Source organism: Eleutherodactylus coqui, chromosome 3 (genome assembly GCF_035609145.1).
Source record: "Eleutherodactylus coqui strain aEleCoq1 chromosome 3, aEleCoq1.hap1, whole genome shotgun sequence".
NCBI classification, from domain to species: Eukaryota; Metazoa; Chordata; class Amphibia; order Anura; family Eleutherodactylidae; genus Eleutherodactylus; species Eleutherodactylus coqui.
Window position 1 is genome coordinate 116,633,550 of NC_089839.1, and position 22,257 is coordinate 116,655,806.

Below are 22,257 nucleotides of genomic sequence, written 5' to 3' on the forward strand. Positions count from 1 at the left end.
ACACCAAACTTCAGGTGTGCTCTACAAAAGCACCTCTTCAAAGAGGCATACCGTATCTCCTAAACCAAACCCTCTAGTCCGCCGGATAAAATGCTCCCTGTCCTACCGACTGCAATCCCCGCTAGCTGAATTAGTATGACCAAGCGCCGCTTGCAGTCATACTAAGTCAGCCACCACACGGCTTAAGTCTGACCATTGTCTATGTGTACAGCATCCCACACTCTCCACCTCGCCATACCGTGCACATCTCCAGCTCCTTTACCTTCTGTATCACACCATTATTTATAGTATGTAAGCTCGCTGGAGCAGGACCTTCACCCCTGTTTTCATCAATTGATTACTACATGCAACCGTGGTTTTTGTATCAGTCTTCTGTATCTGTTTTGTAAGCGCTGCGGAATATGTTGGCTCTATATAAAAAGATTATTACTATTATATGTTGGTGCTGTATAAAACGTTTGTTGTTCTATCCATTTATATGGGGGGAAAAAAATACACTTCATTGCCAAATTTCATGAAGGGTTCTGTGTGTATAATGAGTGACACTTTGACAATGTGCCAGGTACCTGCTTTCAGAAAATACATGTGTATTTATACATATCAAAAAGTATGAAAGCTGTCATGGCTACTAGAAATGCAAAATATCCTCAAACCATTGGAAGTAAAAGGGTTAAAAGTATAAAGCTTACTTGGCTCCATGCAGGACATTTGCCCCGAGTTCCTGAGAAGAGCTGGATAGTCTCTGAAGTAAAAATCTGTATAACACGCCAAATTCAAATCCCTACAAAAACACAAGAAAATAATAGCAAAGATGAAATGTGGAGAAATCTGTAAGATTCTATGGGTATTCTACAGACAGACATTACAGGGAAGTGGTTACCGGCTTCAGGAAGATTGGGGGCCTATTTTCTTTAAACACGTTTAACATAAAAGTCCTTTACTTCTCTATGAATAGGCTAACTGGGAGTTTTATTAAATACTTGTATTCCCAATGAAATTACAATTTTGGGGCATTTTTTTTAATCGTTCTACATTGTACGTTTTTTGCGTCATTAGTCTTAGAAATTTATGAATAAATTGTCACCATTCCCCTTGTCAAAGAGGTGTGTTCTACACAGTCTGATACTGTCAGTGCTGATTGGACAGTCTCAGTGCGTAGAGAAGTCGAAAAGTTGTAAAATAATATTCTCACCTTCTGCATCTTCTTCATCTAAAATGGCTTGCTTCCGCACTCGTCTTTCCTTTCTGGCCACCAGTGCTAACATGTCATAAAGACCTGTTCCAGCTGCAACCAATCACAGGCTGGAATGGTCACATGGGTCGAGATGTCATTGCTGGAGGCCAGGAGACCGGTGGGTAAGGTGGCAAGCTGTGTCAGAGGAGAAGGGAGAAGATGCAGAAGGTATCCTTTATTTTTGCCCGATCTGCACTGACTAATCAGTGGCAAATCTGCCACAAGATACTTTAGGCGGACGTTCTGAGATAAAAAGAACACCAGAGGGCACCATAAGTAGTATGTGAAAAAAATCTGACTTCTTGTAAAATCCCTTTCTCATAGTCTTCAATGGGGGACAGAAGACCATGGGTGTACACTGCTGCCACTAGGTGGTGTGACAATACGAAGAAAAAAAAAATTGGCTCCTCCTACACAGGCTATGTCAACCGTACTGTCAACTGAGCCAATTAGTTCGCCCACCGGCAGTAGAAATGCGAGCTTACAGAAGAATGATGTCAGAACACCAAGGCACAGAACATGATAACATGCCCCCAAATAAAATGGACAGTAACATCAGAACAGAATGGGTGGTTGTTGTGTCCCCCAATGAAGAGTACAAGAAAGGAATTTTACAGAAAGTTAAAAAAAAAAAATAAAAAAATCAATTTTTCTTGTGCATTTTCATTGGGTGTGTGGGGGGCGAGGACCATGGGATGTCCGAAAGTAGACCTTGGGGAAGGAAACAGAAGGCAAGGATTCCACACCGAATGGCAAGTCACAGCTGCCTACCTTATGACCGCCACCTGCATCCGCCGAAGCAAGGGTATGCACCCTACAGAATTTGACAAAGGTGTGAACAGAGTACCAGGTGGCAGCCCTGCACAGCTGGTCAGCCGAGGTCTGATGCTTCACTGCCCATGAAGCAAACACTGAACACGTAGAGTGTGCAGAAACTGTGAAGGAGGATCTCTACCCTCCACACTAAGCCCCAGGAATGGGTGAGAGGATCCGCCATGATATAGTCACCTTTGACGCTGGCAACCCCTTATGGCAACTGTCGCGTATGACAAGAGTCAGAACAGTGGAACGAAGACATGCCCATCAAGTACAGACATATACCTATCACAATGTCCAGTTAGTGTAGAGACACCTCCCTAGGATGTGATGGAGATGGGCAAAAAGAACACAACAGGATTTCTTCATTAAGGTGAGGTAGAGACTATCTTAGGAAGGAATTAATGTACCAAGCACAGGACCCAGTCATGATGAAGGACCAGGAAAGGAGAATGGCAAGATGGGACCGCTAACTCTGAAAGCCTCCAAATGGAGGTTATCGCGACAAAGAAGGGCATCTTCCAAAAAAAAAAAAACCTGAGAGGCTCAAAAGAAAAGGACTGGAGAGCATCCAAAACCACATTGAGGTCCCACAGAGGGGTAGGACATTTGTATGGAGCAATGCAGAGACAGGTAAGCTAGGAATAATCTGAGTGCCCAGGTCTCTGTTAGGAGAACTCATTTAGTCTGTGGAACAGGAAATGCATGACCAGGTAGGATGAAACAAGGCAAATAAATCTGGATAGATTCTAAGGCAGTAACAAAATTTGTTTGTTAGAAGTTAAGTATAGTTCAGGAATGGGGATGCTACCGTCCTCCTTGGATCTAGATGTCCATTATGGCTCAAGTTCTGAGCAGAGGAGAATGAGACAGTGGGTGGGGATGTCAGCCTTGTTCTTTTTCAGCACTGTCACATGGCTAGATATCTCCTGGCTGTACGGACTCGCCCAGGAAGGTGGGAAACTAAGAAAGTTTCCATAGCCATAACCAGGAATGAGGAAAAACACAGTCATGCACTGTTGAAAAGAGGAGTATATATGTAAAAATCCCTGGGCTTGTGTGGATTGGCACAAAGCTAATCATCAAGGTGCTGTATTGCCCTCGATGGTGGTGGTAAATATGTGGAAACCAAGTAGGCAATGGACTCAATATGACGTAAACAGATACTATAGTTTAGCACAAGCAAAAAGCTGGCAAACAAAGGACCCCGGTCTGATAGTTTTCTTACATCGGAGAACCGGCATTACATGTAAGTACCCATCCAATAAATAAATGCAGTAGTTTTATCTATTTCTTTCCCCATTTTATCTAGGGAAGCCGTCAGAACTGCCCGAGTTGTTTCTCTCTCTCCACAGTAACAAAGGAAAGAGGCGGGGAGAGCGGGGAAAAAAATAGTCATAGGACACAAGCCAGGGCATAAAATTAGTTTTCCCCACAGCGCCAGGAAAAGGCCACATCCCAAGGCCTAAATAAGACCTCCCTGAAGCACCAAGAGCAACCCAGGTCCTGAATTGGGCCTTGCCCCAGCACCAGGCCATAGTGGTAGGCCGCAAGCAGCCATGGACTTCGCTTGCAGGTATCCGGCCAGGGGATGCTTCTGGCAGAAGCAAGGGGGCCATGGTGAGGAGGTGGCGAGGAGCAAGGGCCACTAAGCTTGGAGAAAGCCACCATGAGTTAAGGGAAGGTATCTGTGCCAGACTATGGAGGAAAACCACCAGGCCGGGAGGCGGAAGAAGCACCCATCAACATTGATAAGCTGCAAAGTCTGGGGTTTGTCTTCCAGGTTCCAGCCTGGCTGGGGAACATCCACAGTGGGGGAAGAGGGTATGGACGTGGGACACTGGAAGAGGACCGCTAGGGCCAGAGGAAGATGTCGTGAAAGAGGGCCACGGTCCTGGCCTGGGGGAAAACACCCAGGATAGGATAGAGCAATGGAGGTATGCCGCAAAGCTGGAGGCTCAGCTTGTGGGCCTCAGGGATGCACATGGCAGGGAAAAGAGGAGCTGAGCACTTGGAGAATGAGTCACAAGGTCAGAAAGGAGGCAAATAGGGCTGATGGAAGGAATCCAGCAATGGTACTTAGGACTGAAAGGGAAATGACACCTGGACTGGGCAGGGGAACACAGGAGTCACCCTGGGAGGGAAAAGGGCCAGGACAGGTGGACGTAGGGAAAGGTGCATACTTACTGTAGTCCAGATAGGAGTCATCCTTCTCTTTGTAGAGCATGATTTTCAGGCTCACCTGCTAAGACCCATGCTCTAGGAGGTGCGCAGCACCTCTGTGCACTGTGGCACAGAGTAGGCTTGTTTGGTTCTGTCATTGGCGAGCGAGGGCAGGCAGTGTGACGTTTTCAAACACTGTTCCCTCGTCACGAAGTAGGGAAGACAGAGAGGCCTCTTCCTCTCTGTTGCCAAGATGTAGAGGAAAGAAAAAAATAAAAATTAGAACCAATCTAAACACTTTAGGTAGAACAGATCTGGAAAACCCGCTCTGTGTCTGCCCCCTACTGACACTAAGCTAAAACCAATTAGCTCAGTGGCTGTAGGCCGAATATAGTCATCTTTTTACCTTAGTGTCACGCCTCCTGGTGGCATTAGCCTATATCCATAGTTGCCTGTGTTCCCCAATGAAACAGATAAGAAATTTAATATTTGTGAGACAACCCCTATAAGTTTTTTTATTTTATTTTTTTATTTCCCTTGTTTTGTAAGCGCTGCAGAATATGTTGGAGGTACATTAGATGATTATTATTATTCCCAGATTCTATAAGCAAAAAAATAAAAATAAAAATTGTCACTTTTACATACAGAACTGTTCTATAGTTTTCTATTAGGCAAAAGCACAACTAATATATGTATCACTACAGAGCACTGCAACAATGTAACATTTTCTACAATTACGAGTTCGGATATACTTTGTATTACTAAGCACCTTGCCAGTTGCAGGAGCAGTGTGACCAAGGAACGGATGCCTTCTCTCATCAATGTGTTCAGTTTAAGCTCCTCATATGTGAGATGAAGAACATAAAATATAGCTGGGATATGACTGAAGAGAAGAGCGGTAGAGTCCAGGGTAAAAACTTGCTGGTTATCTTCTTTACACACTGGCACTTCCACAGAATCCAGCTGTAATGCTTTAGCCAACACATGAAACTCTACATTTCGGTGATAGTCAGAATTTACCAGATACTCCCAATCCTAGAAGTGCATACAAACAATTCAATACATTAGAAGCTTTAACACATGCTATAAGTAGTCTCCCACAGCCCCAATGCCTTGTGTAGGCTAGGCAACTGTCAATGATAAAGAAAAAACTGAATGATAGATATATATATATTTTTTTTTTTTAACTAACCATCACCCAGTAATCTTGAGGGAAAGTAGTTGAGGAACCCCAAATAGACTTGAGAATCACAAAGTGTATGGGTACATTGACAGTTAAGGGTACACGGTACGACTTTCAGGTGCAGAAAGGGGTATTCCGCTGATGGGATGTTTTTTCAGCTTTTCACCCATTCTCTTCACCCCCACCAATCTATCAGTTTTTACTAGAGATGAGCGAACCTACTCGGCCACGCCCCTTTTTCGCCCGAGCGCCGCGGTTTTCGAGTACTTCCGTACTCAGGCGAAAAGATTCGGGGGGGGGGGCGCCGTGGGTGAGTGGGGGGTTGCAGCGGGGAGTGGGGGTGGGGGGGAAGGGGGAGAGAGAGAGGGCTCCCCCCTTTTTCCCGCTGCTACCCCCCCGCTCCGCCACGCCTCCCCCCGAATCTTTTCACCCGAGTACGGGAGTACTCGAAAATCGCGGTGCTCGATCGAGTAATTACTCGAAACAAGTATATTTGCTCATCTCTAGTTTTTACCCATCCAGTGAATGGGTAAAAACCTGAAAAAAACCCCATCCAAAACGCCGGAAAAACCCTTTAAGCACCTGACAGTTGTACTATGTAAAAGGACCCCTAACTGTCAATGTACCCATACACTCTAATTCTATAGTTTATTTGGGGGTTCTTCAACTATTTTTCCTCAAGCTTACTTTGCGTGATTGTTTCCTAACAGTATCCGCACCTGTTCAGTTTTCACCCATCCAGTGAATTGGAATACCCCTTTAGGTGTCCAACACTCGTTCCAAGAATCGCTCCTGTGCTTTCATTCCGGGGTAATGATTGTTCAGTGAATGGAGGTGGAGTGGGCCAGAGATCGCTTCTTGCACCCGCCCCCATTCTCAGTAAACAGGCAGTTGTTCATAGAATGAAGATTGCCTGTTTACACGGGTCAATCGTTGTTTGATTTATAAATTGAATAATCAACGATACACAAAACAAATTCAGTGTAAAAACGTAATTCCAAGGACAGAACAAACAAACACTCAATTCTATACGATCCAGTGATAAACTGAATGATAATAGTTCTGTGTAAAAGGGCCCCAAGTCACTATGACTACTAGATTCCGGTACGTTCCGGTATACAAACATACAGTGGCAAGGACTAGAAATGTGGTTGTGTGAATGCAGCGAAGACAGAGCCAATTTTACCTCATCAGATCCCGTTTCAGATGGTCGGGGCTTCTTTGGAGCAATCACTGGCGACAATGAGCCTTCAAAATCAAGCTGAAAAGAAAAAGTTGATGATACAATATTCATTGAAAACAATAAGTAGAATAAAAAAAAAAAAAAAAAAAAAAAAAAAGAATAGCATGAAACTTACAGCGAGTTTCTGCACCAGAGCCATTGATGAAGTCATAATAGCAAAACCAAATCAGCAGTCTACTGTCATAGAGTCTCGAAAAACTGTTCATTCTGTGGTGGCCCAGCAGGGTAGCGCTTTCTCCTATGTGCCCTCGCCAATGGGAGAGAGTGACATGACCCTATTAGGCCAATGCAGAACGGATGCTGATTTGAGACTTCCCGCTAGCCTCAAGGTCTATTACTGAAAGAGATCCCAGGCGACAAAACCTGCTATGGACGTTTTGTTTTGAATATAGGTCATCCATAGCTTTGGACTGTAAACCCCCCTAGTAAAGTAGGTGCACATAAAGTGCACTTCCGCAGCAGAAAATGCACTTCAAATTTTAGTGCGGATGCACACCCAGATTCACGCTCTAGAAATGGTTATTGTATTGACTGTTGATGAGTATCTCACCCCCTCATTTGAAGAGGTGAAATCTGGACTGAAAATCTGCAATATAAATTGACAGGCTGCAGATTTAAAATCAGCATAGCAAGTCAATTTACTCACACAGTGTGCCCACGGTCACATTTGTACCATAGTACTTTCACACAGCCGAGAAGAATCACATGAGATTTGTGAGTTGCGAGACGCACCAATATGAACCCCATTCTTTTGAATGTAGACATATACATGAGCGATAACTTTTTCGGCACTGCAAAGCTGTGCGGGGAAAAAAAAAAAATTGTGGCATGTCCTATATTTTCACGTTTATTGGAATACATTGCCCATTGTTTTCAAACAGAACAGGAAAACACATTGCACGGTGTGCAATGCGAGGTTTCTCATTGAAAACAATGGGAAACCCTTGCCGATTGAGGATTGCTACTTTACCTAAAGTGATGGGAGGCATTTTTAAGGAAAGCCGCCTTGCATACGCGGTCAAACCTGCACTTTGGCAGGCACAATATCAGGCCAAGTTCCACAGCCAGATATCGCACTCGCCCGTGTGTAGGTAGCTGAAAGCACATAACCACCTTAAAAAGGGTTATACACCTTTGGAAACTTCCAGCTTCATGGCTGTGGTAAACCACCTGTCCTTTCTGGATGAATCCTTCACAAACAGATCTGTACTTTAAAGTAGTATTCCAATCTCAAAGTGATAGCATAATCACAGCAGATCCCAGCCAGAACTGCAGCTGGCCCCATCATTGGAATGAAGCTGTGCTACAACTCCCTGTAAAGTCAGAGGGCAAAGGAACCCTTTATTTTCTGGGCCAATTGGGGTTAATTTGTAAGATGGGAATTGCCATTTAGAGGAGTATTCTCACCTTCAATATTTATGGCATAGTCCCACCTAGTAAGGCAGCTGTAGGCCACTGCATCCAGGCAGAGAATGAGCGCCGTGCATGTCTGATGCGCTCTCCATTCACTTCTATGATAAGGGACAAATATTTGTAGATTTTGCTGGCCATTCATACTTCAGCATACACTTACATTGTGAGTCCAGGACAGTTTGTCAGTGTTATAACCCATCATATTCATGAGGCAGGTCACAAACAGGTTCCATTCAGTGTGATTACTGGGGCCTCCTGGTGCATTGTGGCAGTTATACCATTTCACAAGCATCTGAACAGCCACTTCTTTCGGCAAGATATATTTAATGGCTTGAAGACATCTTTTCACTGTAAACATAAAAAAATGTCCATTTACATAAACAATAATCCCCCTCTAAAAACATGGCAAAAATCCATGGCTAAACTGTATTTCAGTAGCAGATTTGCTCCTCGGTATCTGGTAGATCCACACACGGATTTAGTTCTAGTCAATGGGCAAACCCGCATGCCGAATTCTCAGCATGGCATTCGCACTAGGAAGTTGCAATCAGACGAGAAGGGAACGTGGAGAAGTTCCAGAATCTTTGGAGTGTTTGGTTTACTTTCTTCTATGGAAACCATGGTTCATCACCAAAATTTAATAATCCCCCCTAGCCACTGGATTACTTTCACCCCACCATTTAGTTTTACCCTATCAATGTCTTAATCTCTGTAATTTCTTCTGATACTGTTTACATTGCACATTTCAACAGAGCTGTCATTGTGTTTTTATGTTTGTTGGTTGTTTGACCGAGCTGCACTGTGATTACTTCCCTACCATGACCCTACCTTTGTTGTATTTTCCTCTTCCAATACCCTTAATGAATAAATAAAAATATAAAAAAGTAGTGACAAAAATATAAAAAAGTAGTGACAAGTCATTTATTTCATGTGCAGGTTTCAAATCTGCGTACGGAAAAAATATGTACCATATAGACTACAGCGCAGATTACTAATCTAATGAATGGGATAGAATGGTTTTGGATTTGATGCAGATTCTGTTGCAAACTTCAACCATGTGAACATAGTTTTAAAGTTTCTCTCTAAATACCCTTTATGCCGATTCTGGATTTAACAACACTTTGAATAAATGGCAGTTCTTACAGGTACTGAAGAACATAGCCGTTAGTGCTTTTCAGTACTGTATACAAATACAGTTTGTATTTTGGGCCTTTTTTAAAGACTATTTTAGATTTTTAAGCATCATTCACATGGCGGAATTTCCCTGAAAATTCTGTGCCCAGATGTGTGGCAAGATCTGCACCATTTTAGCATGCCATTGAATACTACAAAATTCCACACCGTATGACCTGTGACGCGGATTTTCATGGAATAAAATAGAAATCATTGGTATGGGGAAAAAAAAAATTGACATGTCAACTGTCAGACACAGATTTGCCCTTTTTGACAAGGGCTAAAATCCAGGTGTGAATCCACATTAAAATCTGGAAAATCTTGGAGGCTTAGGGCTCATGTCTATGCTTATTTTTTCATTACGGATTATGCATGAGTGATACACTCATGCATGAGGCCGCTTGGTACGCTGCGAATGGAGTCAATGGTCGTTTTTTTAAATGATCCATGCACATGCGTGTGTAGATACTGCATATTGATACGAACGCGTGAGAAATTTCTTAGTGTACCACGCAGCGAGAGCCCTATACATTTGTATAGGCAGTGTATGCAATACTGTCTAAACGGAATACATTGTTTACGGTCAGCGTTTTTATATGCATCCCCACTATGAAACAAGGGAATTTAACCCCTTAGTGACCAAGCCTGTTTGCGCCTTAATGACCAGGCCAAATCTGACATGTGTCACTTTAACATGGAAAAACACCAGAAAGGTTTTGCATATCCAAGCGATTCTGACATTGTTTTTTCGCCACATGTTGTACTTCATTTAGGCGGAAAAAATAGATGATAGAATTTGTGTTTATTTATTAAAAGCGCCAAAATTAGGAAAATTTTGAAAAAAATCGTCATTTTTTCACATTTCCAACTGCAATATCTTAAATATGTGCAAACATAATATAGACATTTTTGCAAAGATTTATATTTCCACCCGTTTACTTTATTTTGGGCGTACATTGGAAAAACTTTCGTTTAGGAGACGTACAAATTTAACATTACTTTTTAGCATTTTGAGGAACACTGTTTTCCTACACCAAGCCAAGATTGGAAAGGCTCATAAGTGTCAGAATAATAGATACCCCCACAAATGACCCCATTTTAAAAACTACACCCCTTAGTGTATTCACTGAGGGGTGTCATGAGTATTTTGACCCCACAGTTTTTTTTCAGGAATTAATTCAATATTTTTGCAAATCTATTATTTTAAAGACATATTTTTTCCTATAGTTTACATGAAAATGAGGATTTACACCCCAAAATGGATACCCATGTTTCTCCCGTGTTCAGAAATATACCCATTGTGGCCTTAATGTTATATCTGAGTCCACAACGGGGCCCAAAATGAAAGGAGTAGTCAGTGTCTTTCAAAACAGAAATTTTGCTTGAAGTCCTTTTAGACCCCATAGCACACATGTAGAGTTCTTGAGCGCCCAAAACCATAGAAACCCCCCACAAAGGACCCCATATTGAAAACTAGACCCCTTAAGGAATTTATCTAGGGGTGTACTGCATATTTTGACCACACAGTTTTTGAATGAATTCAAGCCAAGGAAAAGGAAAAAATTAGGATTTTCGCTTTTTTGGCAATTCTGTCATTTTAAAAACAGCTTTTTTTGTACAGCACACATGTGAAGGAAGACTTGCACCCCAAAATGGATACCCCTGTTTGTCCCGTGTTCAGAACCATACCCATTATGGCCCTAATAGACTTACAGGACACATGGCTAGGCCTACAATGAAAGGAATACCCGTTGGATTTCAGGGTACAACTGAATAAATTCCAGGCCCAATTGCCCACTTATAGAGCCATTAAGCGGCCAAAACTATAAAGAACCCCCACAAATGACCCCATTTTGAAAACTAGACCCCTTAACAAATTCATCTAGGGGTGTACTGCGTATTTTGACTCCACAGTATTTGAATGAATCTAAGCAAAGCAGAAGGAAAAAGTTACGATTTTCAATTTTTTTGGCAATTTTTTAAATTTAAAAACAGTTTTTTTGTACAGTGTAGACAGGAATGAAGACATTCACCCCCAAATGGATCCCCCTGTTTGTCCCGTGTTCAGAAACATAACCATTGTGGCCCTCATCTACTTACAGGACGCATGGCAAGGCCTATAAAGAAGGAAACACCCGTTGGATTTCAGGGCACAACTGAATAAATCTCAGGCCCCATTGCTTATTTGTACGGAATAAAAAATTGACTCCCTAAAAATCCCCCCCCCCCCCCCCGCCCACATACTCTGCGCCCTTTTGGGCGTTCGCAAATCTTAGATAAAAGTAATAATGTGAACTGTGTGGTATTTCTGAAGACGGGGGTAATTACGGAGGCTGGTTGGAATGGGCCCATGGGGCAATAAAACAGTGTATCCCCCCATCTCTCATGCTTTTTGGGGGTCATTTCTTGACCTCAGTGGCAGGTATGGGGTGTAAAAAGTGGTGTTCCGTGAGTCTCCGTAAGCTTGATGAGGTGCGGCGGTCTCACATAGAAGGCGCTCAACAAGCTGCTCCTGGAACAGCATGAAGGCGAGCGTTCCCGGGGCCTCTTGTAAAATGCGTATTACAGATAGCGGTCTGAATAACGCCGGGCTCACGCAGCCGTAGGTGGAATCCGCTTGCGGAGGCCCGCAGTGGATCCCATCTGTGAGCCCGGCTGTGACCTGCGTACGGCCGCGTAATGTACTGCGCATAACTGCGTACTTACACGGGCGGTCATGCGCAGTACACCTTTTTTTTGTTTGCATTTCACGCACCGTCGATTAGCGATGACACGGGTACCCGCAGCCCGTACTTGCGTAGTTGCGTATGGGCAGCAGGTATATCCACGACCATGGAGCACAATGGGTTCTATGTTGCGGATATCCGCGGTAAAATAGAACCTGCTGTGTTCTCTTTTCTGCGAGTGGATTACACAATTCCGACTGGCTAATGTGAGCGGAATTGTGTAATCCAATGCGATTGATCCGCGTATTAGCGCGGATCAGACGCATGCGGAATCCGTAATTCCTATCCAGTCATGTGAGACCGACCTATGTTAGAGCGCTACTTTTTTATTACGTGACCGGGGACCGCTCAACGAGGCCACCCGTCACTGCTCCAGGCTCTCAGCGACCGTTGGTCGCCGAGAGCAAGGAAATTTTAAGTTTCCTGGGCTCCCCGATTCCTGCGCATGTGTCCGGTGTTTTCCCGGCGGTTGCATGTGCAGAATCTGGGTAAGTTCACGGATGAGGATTGCGTCGGGGTGCAAATACGGAGGCCTCCGTTAAAAAGTTTCATCTCCTCTCACTGAGCGCATCGGTGAAGGGAGATGAAACTTCAATTTTTTTTAAAACTTTTACGTGATCGCCATTATCCATTGTATAACGGCGAACACGTGATCAGGAACCGCTTACCTCGCCCCCCCCCCCCCCCGTGAAATCTCCAGGCTCTTGGCTTAGTTTTGTAGCCAGGAGCAGGGAGAATTTCAATTATCCTGGCAATCCACAGCTTTTGCGCATGCGTCCGCCATTTTGGCGACGGGCGTGTGCGCAGAAGCTCGGGTAAGGTCCGCGGATAAATCTGGGGGCCTTATGTACGTACTTTCAACCTGCCTTACGGATATGATCCGTGAGGGGAGATGAAACGTACGCTTTTTAAACTTTTTTTTTTTACTCTACATGATCACTGTCATCCATCGGATGACAGTGATCATGTCCCCAGTGACATCCCTCTGCTCCTGGCTACACATGGCAGCCAGGAGCAGAGGGATTTTGAATTTCTTGGGGCTCGAGCCCCTCTGTGCAAGCGCCCGATGTCAAGCATCAGGCGCGCATGCGCAGGGGGGACTTCGGGTCCCGGAACAACGGGGACATCGGCGGACCTGAGGTGAGTATTTTCACCTCCCCTCATGGATCCGATCCATGAGGGGAGGTGAAACTAGCACCTTTTTAAAACTAACTTTTTCGCGATCGCCGCTATCCATTGGAGACTTTGAATTTGCGGGGGGCCCCCGGGTTTGTGCGTGTGACGTCATCGTCTGGCGCGCATGCGCAGAAGAGCGGCGGCGGGCAGCGTGGAGAAGGCGGGTGAGTATTTGCAGCTGCCCTGATGAATCCGATCCATCAGGGCAGCTGAAACTAACTTTTTGGGCACTTTTATTTACTTTATTGCGATCGGCGTTATCCATCGGATAGCGCCGATCGCAATGCCGGGGGGGGGGGGGTGGGGGGGGGGTGTCCCGCAGCCCGGGATGACAGCTCCATGCTGTCGGCTACCTGCGGGCACCGACAGCATGGAGCTGTCACGTCCATAGCCCGTGGGGCTTTATTCTCTGTAGGACGCATGTTTTTACATCCTCAGAGAATAAAGCCCACTTGGGCAGGATGTAAAAACACTATGGGCTTGTCGTTAAGGGGTTAAAATGACCACATGCATGTGATACGCGGGCATGTGCAGTACATTCGCAGCCATACGTGGTCTCTGCCAGGTATTTACAAATACTGGGGTAAAATGTAGTGTTCTACCTAAACAGCTGTGGACATGAGGCCTTAGGCTTAGCCGCGAAGCTCTGATGTGGATCTTACAGCCTGTCAAATCGGGACTTACTCATATGTTTTCTTAATTCTTTTATGCTAACAAGTTTATAATCCAGCAGCTATCAGGTTCTTTACATGCCGAATTAAAGGAATTTTACTATGCATGTAATTTGAAGCTTACCTAGCTCAGATGTAGCCACATCTGGAATAGTTATCCTAACCATGGACCCATTTGTCAGCTCCTGTAATAAAACCACATGGAAAAAACGATTTGAATGACGACAGTCTCTACAGAATATGTTAGTGCTATATAAGAAAATAAATCAGACTACCTTTAAGGCGCACCTACACTCAGAGTAGCAGTATTTCTTGCCACTGTATGACTTTTATCCTGCATTTTCACCAACTTTCCCCTCCACAGGCTCCATTTCCAATAGTCAGTTGTTCCTGAGCTGATGCATAGAGACTAGCTGTTATGATTTCTCCTCTAACTCACACACACAAAGTAGCTGCAGCATGGAGGACCGTATAGAGCACTACCATCATGAATTTGTCATAGAGGAGATGTAAAATGCTTTCTAGAGCCTTCAGTAGTGTAGGTTGCCCTCTACATGCTCTTCCACTCCCATCTCCATAGACTTCTATGGGCAGCAGCTATAACCTAATCTTTCAGTGGCAGGGAGGGAGAAGTGGCTGATAAGTGGAGAAAGAAATATCTTTCTGTAAAAAGATACTGTACATTACAAATTTTCTTATCTTCGCTTGTATTACTCATTTATAAAAAAAATGTAAAGTTAAGGTACACTTTAAAAAATCAACATGGACTAAAAGAATAAAAACCTTAAAGCAATCTTTAAAGTTGTATACGTATTTTGTGCAGTTCACAAAATACGGACCTGAAGTTACAAAAGGTAAGAATATAATGTGTGCCCGCCAAACTTTTGAGGAATGATGGATGTTAAAATATGCATCAAGTGTACCAAATTACGCACCAGAGTTAACCTGTTGTGTACAGGATCTCGAACAGAATGTATATAAGTTCCAAACTGATTAAAAGTGCAGTCATCAATATAATTAGACTCATGGAGTCTGGAGGAATCCCGGAGCTCAGGAACTGGAGAAAGCATTATTCCTGCCTACAAAAAAAGAATATAATATTATAATCTCTCTCTCTCCATTATATATATATGTAATAAATATATATATATTACACACTTTGAGATAAATTGTAAACGTGAATATTAAAAGTATTTCCAAAAAAAATCAGAAAATAAACTGAAAAGGTTGTAGGAGTTACATAAAATGTATTTAATGGATTCCCAAAGAGTAAAATAAAGAAACGGATACCCGCCCCTATTTACTCATTCCCCGCTGCTTCTGCGGGTCTAAACTCTTTGCTTACAGGCTGATGTCCCGTAAATCTGGTGCTGCAGCAAATGACAGCACTGTCAGCAGCAATGCAGCCAATAATTGCTAAGTGCTGCCATTGGCTGCAGCAGCTTGTTTGGAGATTGCAGACTACAGCCTGTAAAGAGGATGTCGGCAAGGAGCCACAGGAGGGAAATGAGCATCTGCTGCCTTGTGATTTTACACTACGGGGGGACCCATTAAGATGCACTTGACATAAGTCGAACACTACCTTTAAAATAATCAAAAACGAATGATTCAATAAGTAAATATTATTCAGCATTTTGTGAATCCCCCCTTCCCTTTTTCCCCGTCAGGTCCTATTTGTTTTATAAGACAATTTAAAGGTGTTTTCCGAGTTTTAACTAAGAATTTTTAGGAGCCATGCATGTTCTAAATCTGCTGCCACTGAATGGCTGACATTAACTTTAAAAGATTCTTTGTTACGCTTGCCAAAAAAAAAATATATATATATATTTTCTTACTATATGAGAAGTATTTGTTTTGGTTTGTTTACATTATGGCATACTTTATTTTTGATAGAAGAATTGGATTATAGAGCCATAGGATGGTAGAGTTGGAAGGGACCTCCAGGGTCATCGGGTCCAACCCCCTGCTCAGTGCAGGATCACTAAATCATCCCAGACAGATGTCTGTGCAGCCTCTTAAGACTTCCATTGTAGGAGAACTCACCATGTCCCGTGGCAACCTGTTCCACTCACTCATCACCCTCACTGTCTAATATCTAATTTGTATTTCCTCCCTTTCAGGTTCATCCCATTGCTTCTAGTCTTTCCTTGTGCAAATGATAATAGGGCTGATCCCTCTGCACTGACACAGCCCTTCAGATATTTGTAGACAGCTTTTCAGTCTCCTCTCAGCCTTCTTTGGAAGCTAAAGATTCCCAGATCCTTTAACCATTCCTCAAAGAACATGATTTGCAGAATACTCACCATCTTGGTAATTCTTTGCATTTGTCAAGGTCTTTTTTTTTATTTATTTTTTTTTAAACAAAGTGTTCTTACCCCGTCTTCCATAGGCACCAAATGCTTGTTTAGTGGCTTCGTAGGCGTGCTGAGGCTCTCCAGAGGAGTACTTGGTCGGGGCATTGGATTTGACATGCTGAGAGATGGAGCAGGCAATCCCTGAATGAAAATCTTTCCTACCTTTGACATAAAGAATAAAATTATTTATCTATAGATATTTGGTGACGCTGATAAAAACAGAGAAACAAAACTCAACAGCTGATAGAAGCAGTAAGAAACAGAATTATTAATCCCCCAGTCAGGCCAAGTTTAGAGTCACTTTGTAAAAAGTATGCTTTTCAATGGATATCTGGAACAGCACAACTATCTAAAACAGGCTTCTAGTCTACTGAAGATTTGATTAAACAGCATTTTTAAAGAAATAGTGGAGTTTCACAACAGTGAGGTATTTTTTCCTTATTTCGATGGGAGTTTTTCATAAAGGAAGACAAGTAAAAAAAATAGTAACTGTATATAATAACACTTCAGCTGAAATTTTCAAAAGATATTTAATTTCTCCTTTCACTTACAGAGATGAATATAAAAAAGCTGCAATAGTAATCTGCCCACAGCGTTTCTGCTAACTGACAATGGGATACAGACTGCAAATTGGTTTGCAGTTTTTCATTTCATGTGCCACTTGCTGATAAACTGCAAGGGATTAAAATTTTAGTACAACTTTCAATTTTTTTTAAATGTACAGAATAGGTGACTAAGCATTTTCGTAATAGGTTTTATTAGCCTATTCTGCACATTTTTCCTTCAAAACCCCTCTTCTGCTATGCAGCTAGGTGAAGATGTTGCTAAGGAAATCCGTATTACCCAACAGCATAGCAGAAGAGGGCCCTCCAGGAGTGCCCGCACTGTGCTCTCTCAGAGGGCCCTCCAGGAGTGCCCGCACTGTGCTCTCTCAGAGGGCCCTCCAGGAGTGCCCGCACTGTGCTCTCTCAGAGGGCCCTCCAGGAGTGCCCGCACTGTGCTCTCTCAGAGGGCCCTCCAGGAGTGCCCGCACTGTGCTCTCTCAGAGGGCCCTCCAGGAGTGCCCGCACTGTGCTCTCTCAGAGGGCCCTCCAGGAGTGCCCGCACTGTGCTCTCTCAGAGGGCCCTCCAGGAGTGCCCGCACTGTGCTCTCTCAGAGGGCCCTCCAGGAGTGCCCGCACTGTGCTCTCTCAGAGGGCCCTCCAGGAGTGCCCGCACTGTGCTCTCTCAGAGGGCCCTCCAGGTGTGCCCGCACTGTGCTCTCTCAGAGGGCCCTCCAGGTGTGCCCGCACTGTGCTCTCTCAGAGGGCCCTCCAGGTGTGCCCGCACTGTGCTCTCTCAGAGGGCCCTCCAGGTGTGCCCGCACTGTGCTCTCTCAGAGGGCCCTCCAGGTGTGCCCGCACTGTGCTCTCTCAGAGGGCCCTCCAGGTGTGCCCGCACTGTGCTCTCTCAGAGGGCCCTCCAGGTGTGCCCGCACTGTGCTCTCTCAGAGGGCCCTCCAGGTGTGCCCGCACTGTGCTCTCTCAGAGGGCCCTCCAGGTGTGCCCGCACTGTGCTCTCTCAGAGGGCCCTCCAGGTGTGCCCGCACTGTGCTCTCTCAGAGGGCCCTCCAGGTGTGCCCGCACTGTGCTCTCTCAGAGGGCCCTCCAGGTGTGCCCGCACTGTGCTCTCTCAGAGGGCCCTCCAGGTGTGCCCGCACTGTGCTCTCTCAGAGGGCCCTCCAGGTGTGCCTGCACTGTGCTATCTTAATTTTAACCCTACTTTGCCCTCATGTGCCTGCTGGGCCAGGTGCTTCTTTATTTCTGAGGCCTGTGCTTGAGCCCTATTGCACACTAGGATCATACGTGGGATTATTTATAGAAACTACTGGATCCAAATAAGAGAGATTTCTGATACGTTTGATTAGCTCCAAATTTCTTTTTCATTTTCATGAGATGCATCGGGTGAAAAAGCACCCCACAGTTTGCTATCCAATTCCTTTTTATGACATTTATTCACTACTTATAAAATGCCATGTATTATCTGAAACTGTCACTTTCATCTATGAAAGTAAGGCCCGTAGATAGATACAGAAGCCACTATTTTGCTTACAGCAGCCATGGCAATCATTGGCACTGCACGATCGGCTCTCGGGGATCCCTCCCCAAATCCCATAGAAGCGGCTGTCTATATTGACAATGGCATTTATTGGGTTAAATCCGGCTGTCAATTACAGACAGCTCTTGCTGATAGTGCGGGCACAGCTCCTGAAACCACATAGTGCAAACGCTGAATATATACACGGCAGTGTGAGATAGCATCTTGGAAGCTGCGACATTCCTGTATCTTGAATGTCAGCTGGTGGTTTAGCGGCCACTACAATTCATTTTTTGCATTAAGTAACTAGCTCCCTCAACCTTCCCAGTATATAGAAGTCAGCAAGTATTGCCTTGGTTAGTTATTCATTTCCATCTGAATCTCCCAGCCCCTTTTGCCTCAGGTGGTCATGTGATTACAATGCTAACCAGCTCAGATTTACTTGTGTTTATGAATTCTCAAACTAGCCAGTTTCTCAGTCAACATAATTCCTGTGTAATGCTATTACATGGGGTGACACAGACACTCCTATCACAATTACTGTTACAGATTAGAGACTCCTGTCACACAGTTAGGATAGAGGAGATAACAGCTCATCTTCCTGACTGTATAAGTATGGTCTTTGCCTGCAGCAGAAATTATACAGGCTGCAGCTGCTCATCTAATGCGGTGCTGATGAATCATAGAACGGATAGCACAGAATAATGAAAGAAGAAATCTCAGTATCAAGATGGTAACTGATAAGCATCAGACAGGAGGCTGCACTACATGGAAGTGACCGCAGTATATATAGGAGACATCCAGAGTGTGCCAGGCAATCAGGGGGTGCAGGGATGGAAATGATAGAGTTATCTCAAGAAGAATGTTAAGACCGTCCTTATGTCAGGTGAATGAAACACACGTGTCATCGCAGATTTAAAAATCAACGCCTCCCAACCAGACCTCCCATTACGCAAAATGCAGTTGTCAAACTTCTTTCCAAGTCCCAAGAAACAGATTCTGTGACTGATTAACCTAAACTTGGACAACCAGAACAGTTACTGATGAAGCATCAGCTACCGCTGTTCTGTCTTCATTCAGTAAGAGCCCACAATGAAGTACTTGTCTGTCTCAAGAATGTGGGGTTAGTCATGCCTCCATACAGCAAGTTTTGCCTACACCCCTTATGATTTGCAGACGCTGCAACACCTGGTGGAAGATGACCCCGACCGTCTGATAGAATTTGCCGATTGTGTGACACCACTTCAGATATACCCTTGTTTTTCCTTTCAGGTGCTGGTCAGGGATGAAGCAAATTTCTTCCTGAATGGTGAGGTCAACAAACAATCAGCACTACTGGTCAGACATAACCCTCACTGGACTGATCCATCTAACATGGTTGCCTGACTTAAAGTGATGCTATGATGTTGTGTATGGGGTACCCGAATAGTGGGCCCTTTCTTCATTGGGGAGACATTAAGCGCAGACTGTCGGAGGATGGAACGTTTTCAGAATTCTTCCAACAAGATGGCGCCATGCGTTATTACGTATGCACTGTCAGAAATTATCTTGATGTGCAGTTTCCCCAAAAGTGGATTGGTCGTAGGAGTCCAATTGAGTGGCTTCCACATTCTCCTATCTGTGGCCATCATGTTGGTCACATGGCCTATCAGGTTTTCCCCTTTCCCCTGCAGCTAGTATGCAAAACTGGATTACCATTGGTCAAGCAGTTTGCATTTTATATGGATGCTTTCACACTTTTGAGACACTCTGTACTTTAAGTCAACAGAACTGTTAGATGAAACCATTTTTCAGGTATGCAAAATAGTTAAATATTGACTGACTGCCAGACTGCCAAGCCTACATGACTGAATATGCTCAATTAATCTTTCTTCCACAGCTAAACTATATAAGTATAAAAAAGTGGAGGCTACTTTCAAAGCAGTCTGGGACGGTTGGATAAGTTCTCCCAACACTGTGTGCCCAGATGTAGCACCACTGATTTCATAAACGCCATACCATTATAGAAGTTCTTTGCTGTACCGAGTAGGGACCTAATAGTCTTAAGTTATAATCAGTTCCTTTCAGGAGTTTCTTTAGTATGGGGCCTTCCGTAAGATCCAAAAAAACATATATACAGTATGTGCATCTGATATTACACATCCATGTCCTTCCGGAGAGCAGCAGCACAAAAAGTGGGGATAATGTAATAGAGAAACAACCGAAAAAAACTTTTTTACAGCTGCGCTTCAATACAGACCCTTAAAAGTTACTAGAAACACAGGTTCATAGTAAGCTAAGTTTTATTCCCCAGAAAAACATACATCAAGATGAAAGATAAAAATGGGTTTAAATGAATAAGCAACCTTATTCATTTAACCCCTTGAGTGGCGGGTTTCCTACCACCCTGTCGTGCCCACCAGGGCAAGTTTTTTAAAATGGTCTAATCATTGAACTTCAACTAATTTTGCAGTTGCGTCTCAAGAGCCATAACTTTTTCATTTTTCCATTGACATGGCCATATAAGGGCTTGTTTTTTGCGGGACAAGTTGTGATTTTTTAAACAGGGGGGAGGAAAAAAAGAAATGGGGAAAAATGAAAAAAAGGGGCCATGTCATTAAGGGGTTAAATAATGTATTAACTTCCTTCTCTGGGTCATTACGACACATGGATACCACATGTGTGATTGTATTTTAGATTTTTTTACAAAGTAAAGGGAGACAAGTGTTTTTATACTTTAACTTTTTTTTTATTATTTATTTATTTTTGTCCCTTTAGGGGACTTCCACAGGGACCCATCAGGACCCCTAATCACATTCCGGAATCACATTCACATAGACTGCAGCATATAAAGGGTTAACATAGCAGAGATCGGAGGTTTTCTCTGATCTCTGCTGTAAGAGCAGGTACCTAGCTGTCCTCTGGCAGCCAAGCACGAGCTCTCCCTGCCACAGAGACCGTTGGCTTACTCCTGACAAGCCGATGGTCTCTATGGCAACCTGTAAACAAAGCAGGAGATTAGAAGCAGGAGATTGCCGGCATATCCGCAATATCTTCTGCTGGTTTTTCAAAGCCCTTGCTTTGTTCTCTGTGGGTCTGTGCAGGCAGAGCACAATGCCACAGCTTGTGGCATTGTGCTCTGCAGCTCCCATAGTGATACATAGCCCGGAAATCTTCCGGGCTATGTCGCTATGAGCAGTGGAGCTCATCCCGGAAAATTTCCGGGCGTGCCACTCAAGGGATTAAACCCATTTTTATCTTTCATCTTGATGTAGGTTTTTCTGGGGAATAAAACTTAGCTTACTATGAACTCGTGTTTCTAGTAACTTATTCCCTATACCTTTAAGGGTCTGTATTGAAGCGCAGCTGTAAAAAAGTTTTTTTTGGTTGTTTCCCAATTATTACCGTGGGAGACATCACATCGCACAGCATGCGAGGTCTTTCAAGGTCCCATTAAAAACATGGGTGAGGCACCAAAAAAGAAATATGCTGCGATGTTTATCCTCGCCGCATTGCTGTTGTGTGAATAAGTCATTCAAAATAATGTAGTTCATATTCGTGCGAGTTTTGTGCATCTCAGAATGAGAGATTCTCGCCTGTCTGAATGTAGCCTAAGACTGCATAATTCATAGAATCATGGAATGGTAGAGTTGGAAGGGACCTCCAGGGTCATCGGGTCCAACGCCCTGCTCAGTGCAGGATTCACTAAATCATCCCAGTCAGATATTTGTCCAGCCTCTGAACACTTCCATTGAAGGAGAACTCACCACCTCCCTTAGCAACTTGTTCCACTCATTTATCACCCTCACTGTCTAATATCTAATTTGTGTCTCCTCCCTTTCAGTTTCATCCCATTCCTTTTAGTCTTTTCTCGTGCAAATGAGAATAGGGCTTATCCCTCTGCACGGTGACAACCCTTCAGATATTTGTAGACAGCTATTAAGTCTCCTCTCAGCCTTGTTTTGCAAGCTAAACATTCCCAGTAATTATGTCTACATCTGCTAAATAGCTAATTGCATATTAGTTGTACTGTACACGTTCTGCTGTGAT

The 22,257-nt window shown here is 43.9% G+C and overlaps 1 protein-coding gene across 2 annotated transcripts in view; it reads right to left on the minus strand.

Moving 5' to 3' along the window:
- The window catches only part of ANAPC1 (anaphase promoting complex subunit 1), a 127,032-nt gene that overhangs the window by 80,586 nt on the left and 24,189 nt on the right, over nt 1–22,257 (minus strand). For both annotated transcript variants that reach the window (XR_010791192.1, XM_066595992.1), the window contains exons 13-19: nt 16,174–16,314; nt 14,734–14,877; nt 13,923–13,983; nt 8,213–8,400; nt 6,583–6,657; nt 4,983–5,248; nt 690–781 (exon numbers count right to left, since the gene is read on the minus strand). Coding sequence is in view for 1 of the 2 variants with exons in the window: in XM_066595992.1 (XP_066452089.1) it covers nt 690–781; nt 4,983–5,248; nt 6,583–6,657; nt 8,213–8,400; nt 13,923–13,983; nt 14,734–14,877; nt 16,174–16,314 (967 nt within the window). In the remaining variant the exon portion in view is untranslated. The remainder of the gene's footprint in view (nt 1–689; nt 782–4,982; nt 5,249–6,582; nt 6,658–8,212; nt 8,401–13,922; nt 13,984–14,733; nt 14,878–16,173; nt 16,315–22,257) is intronic.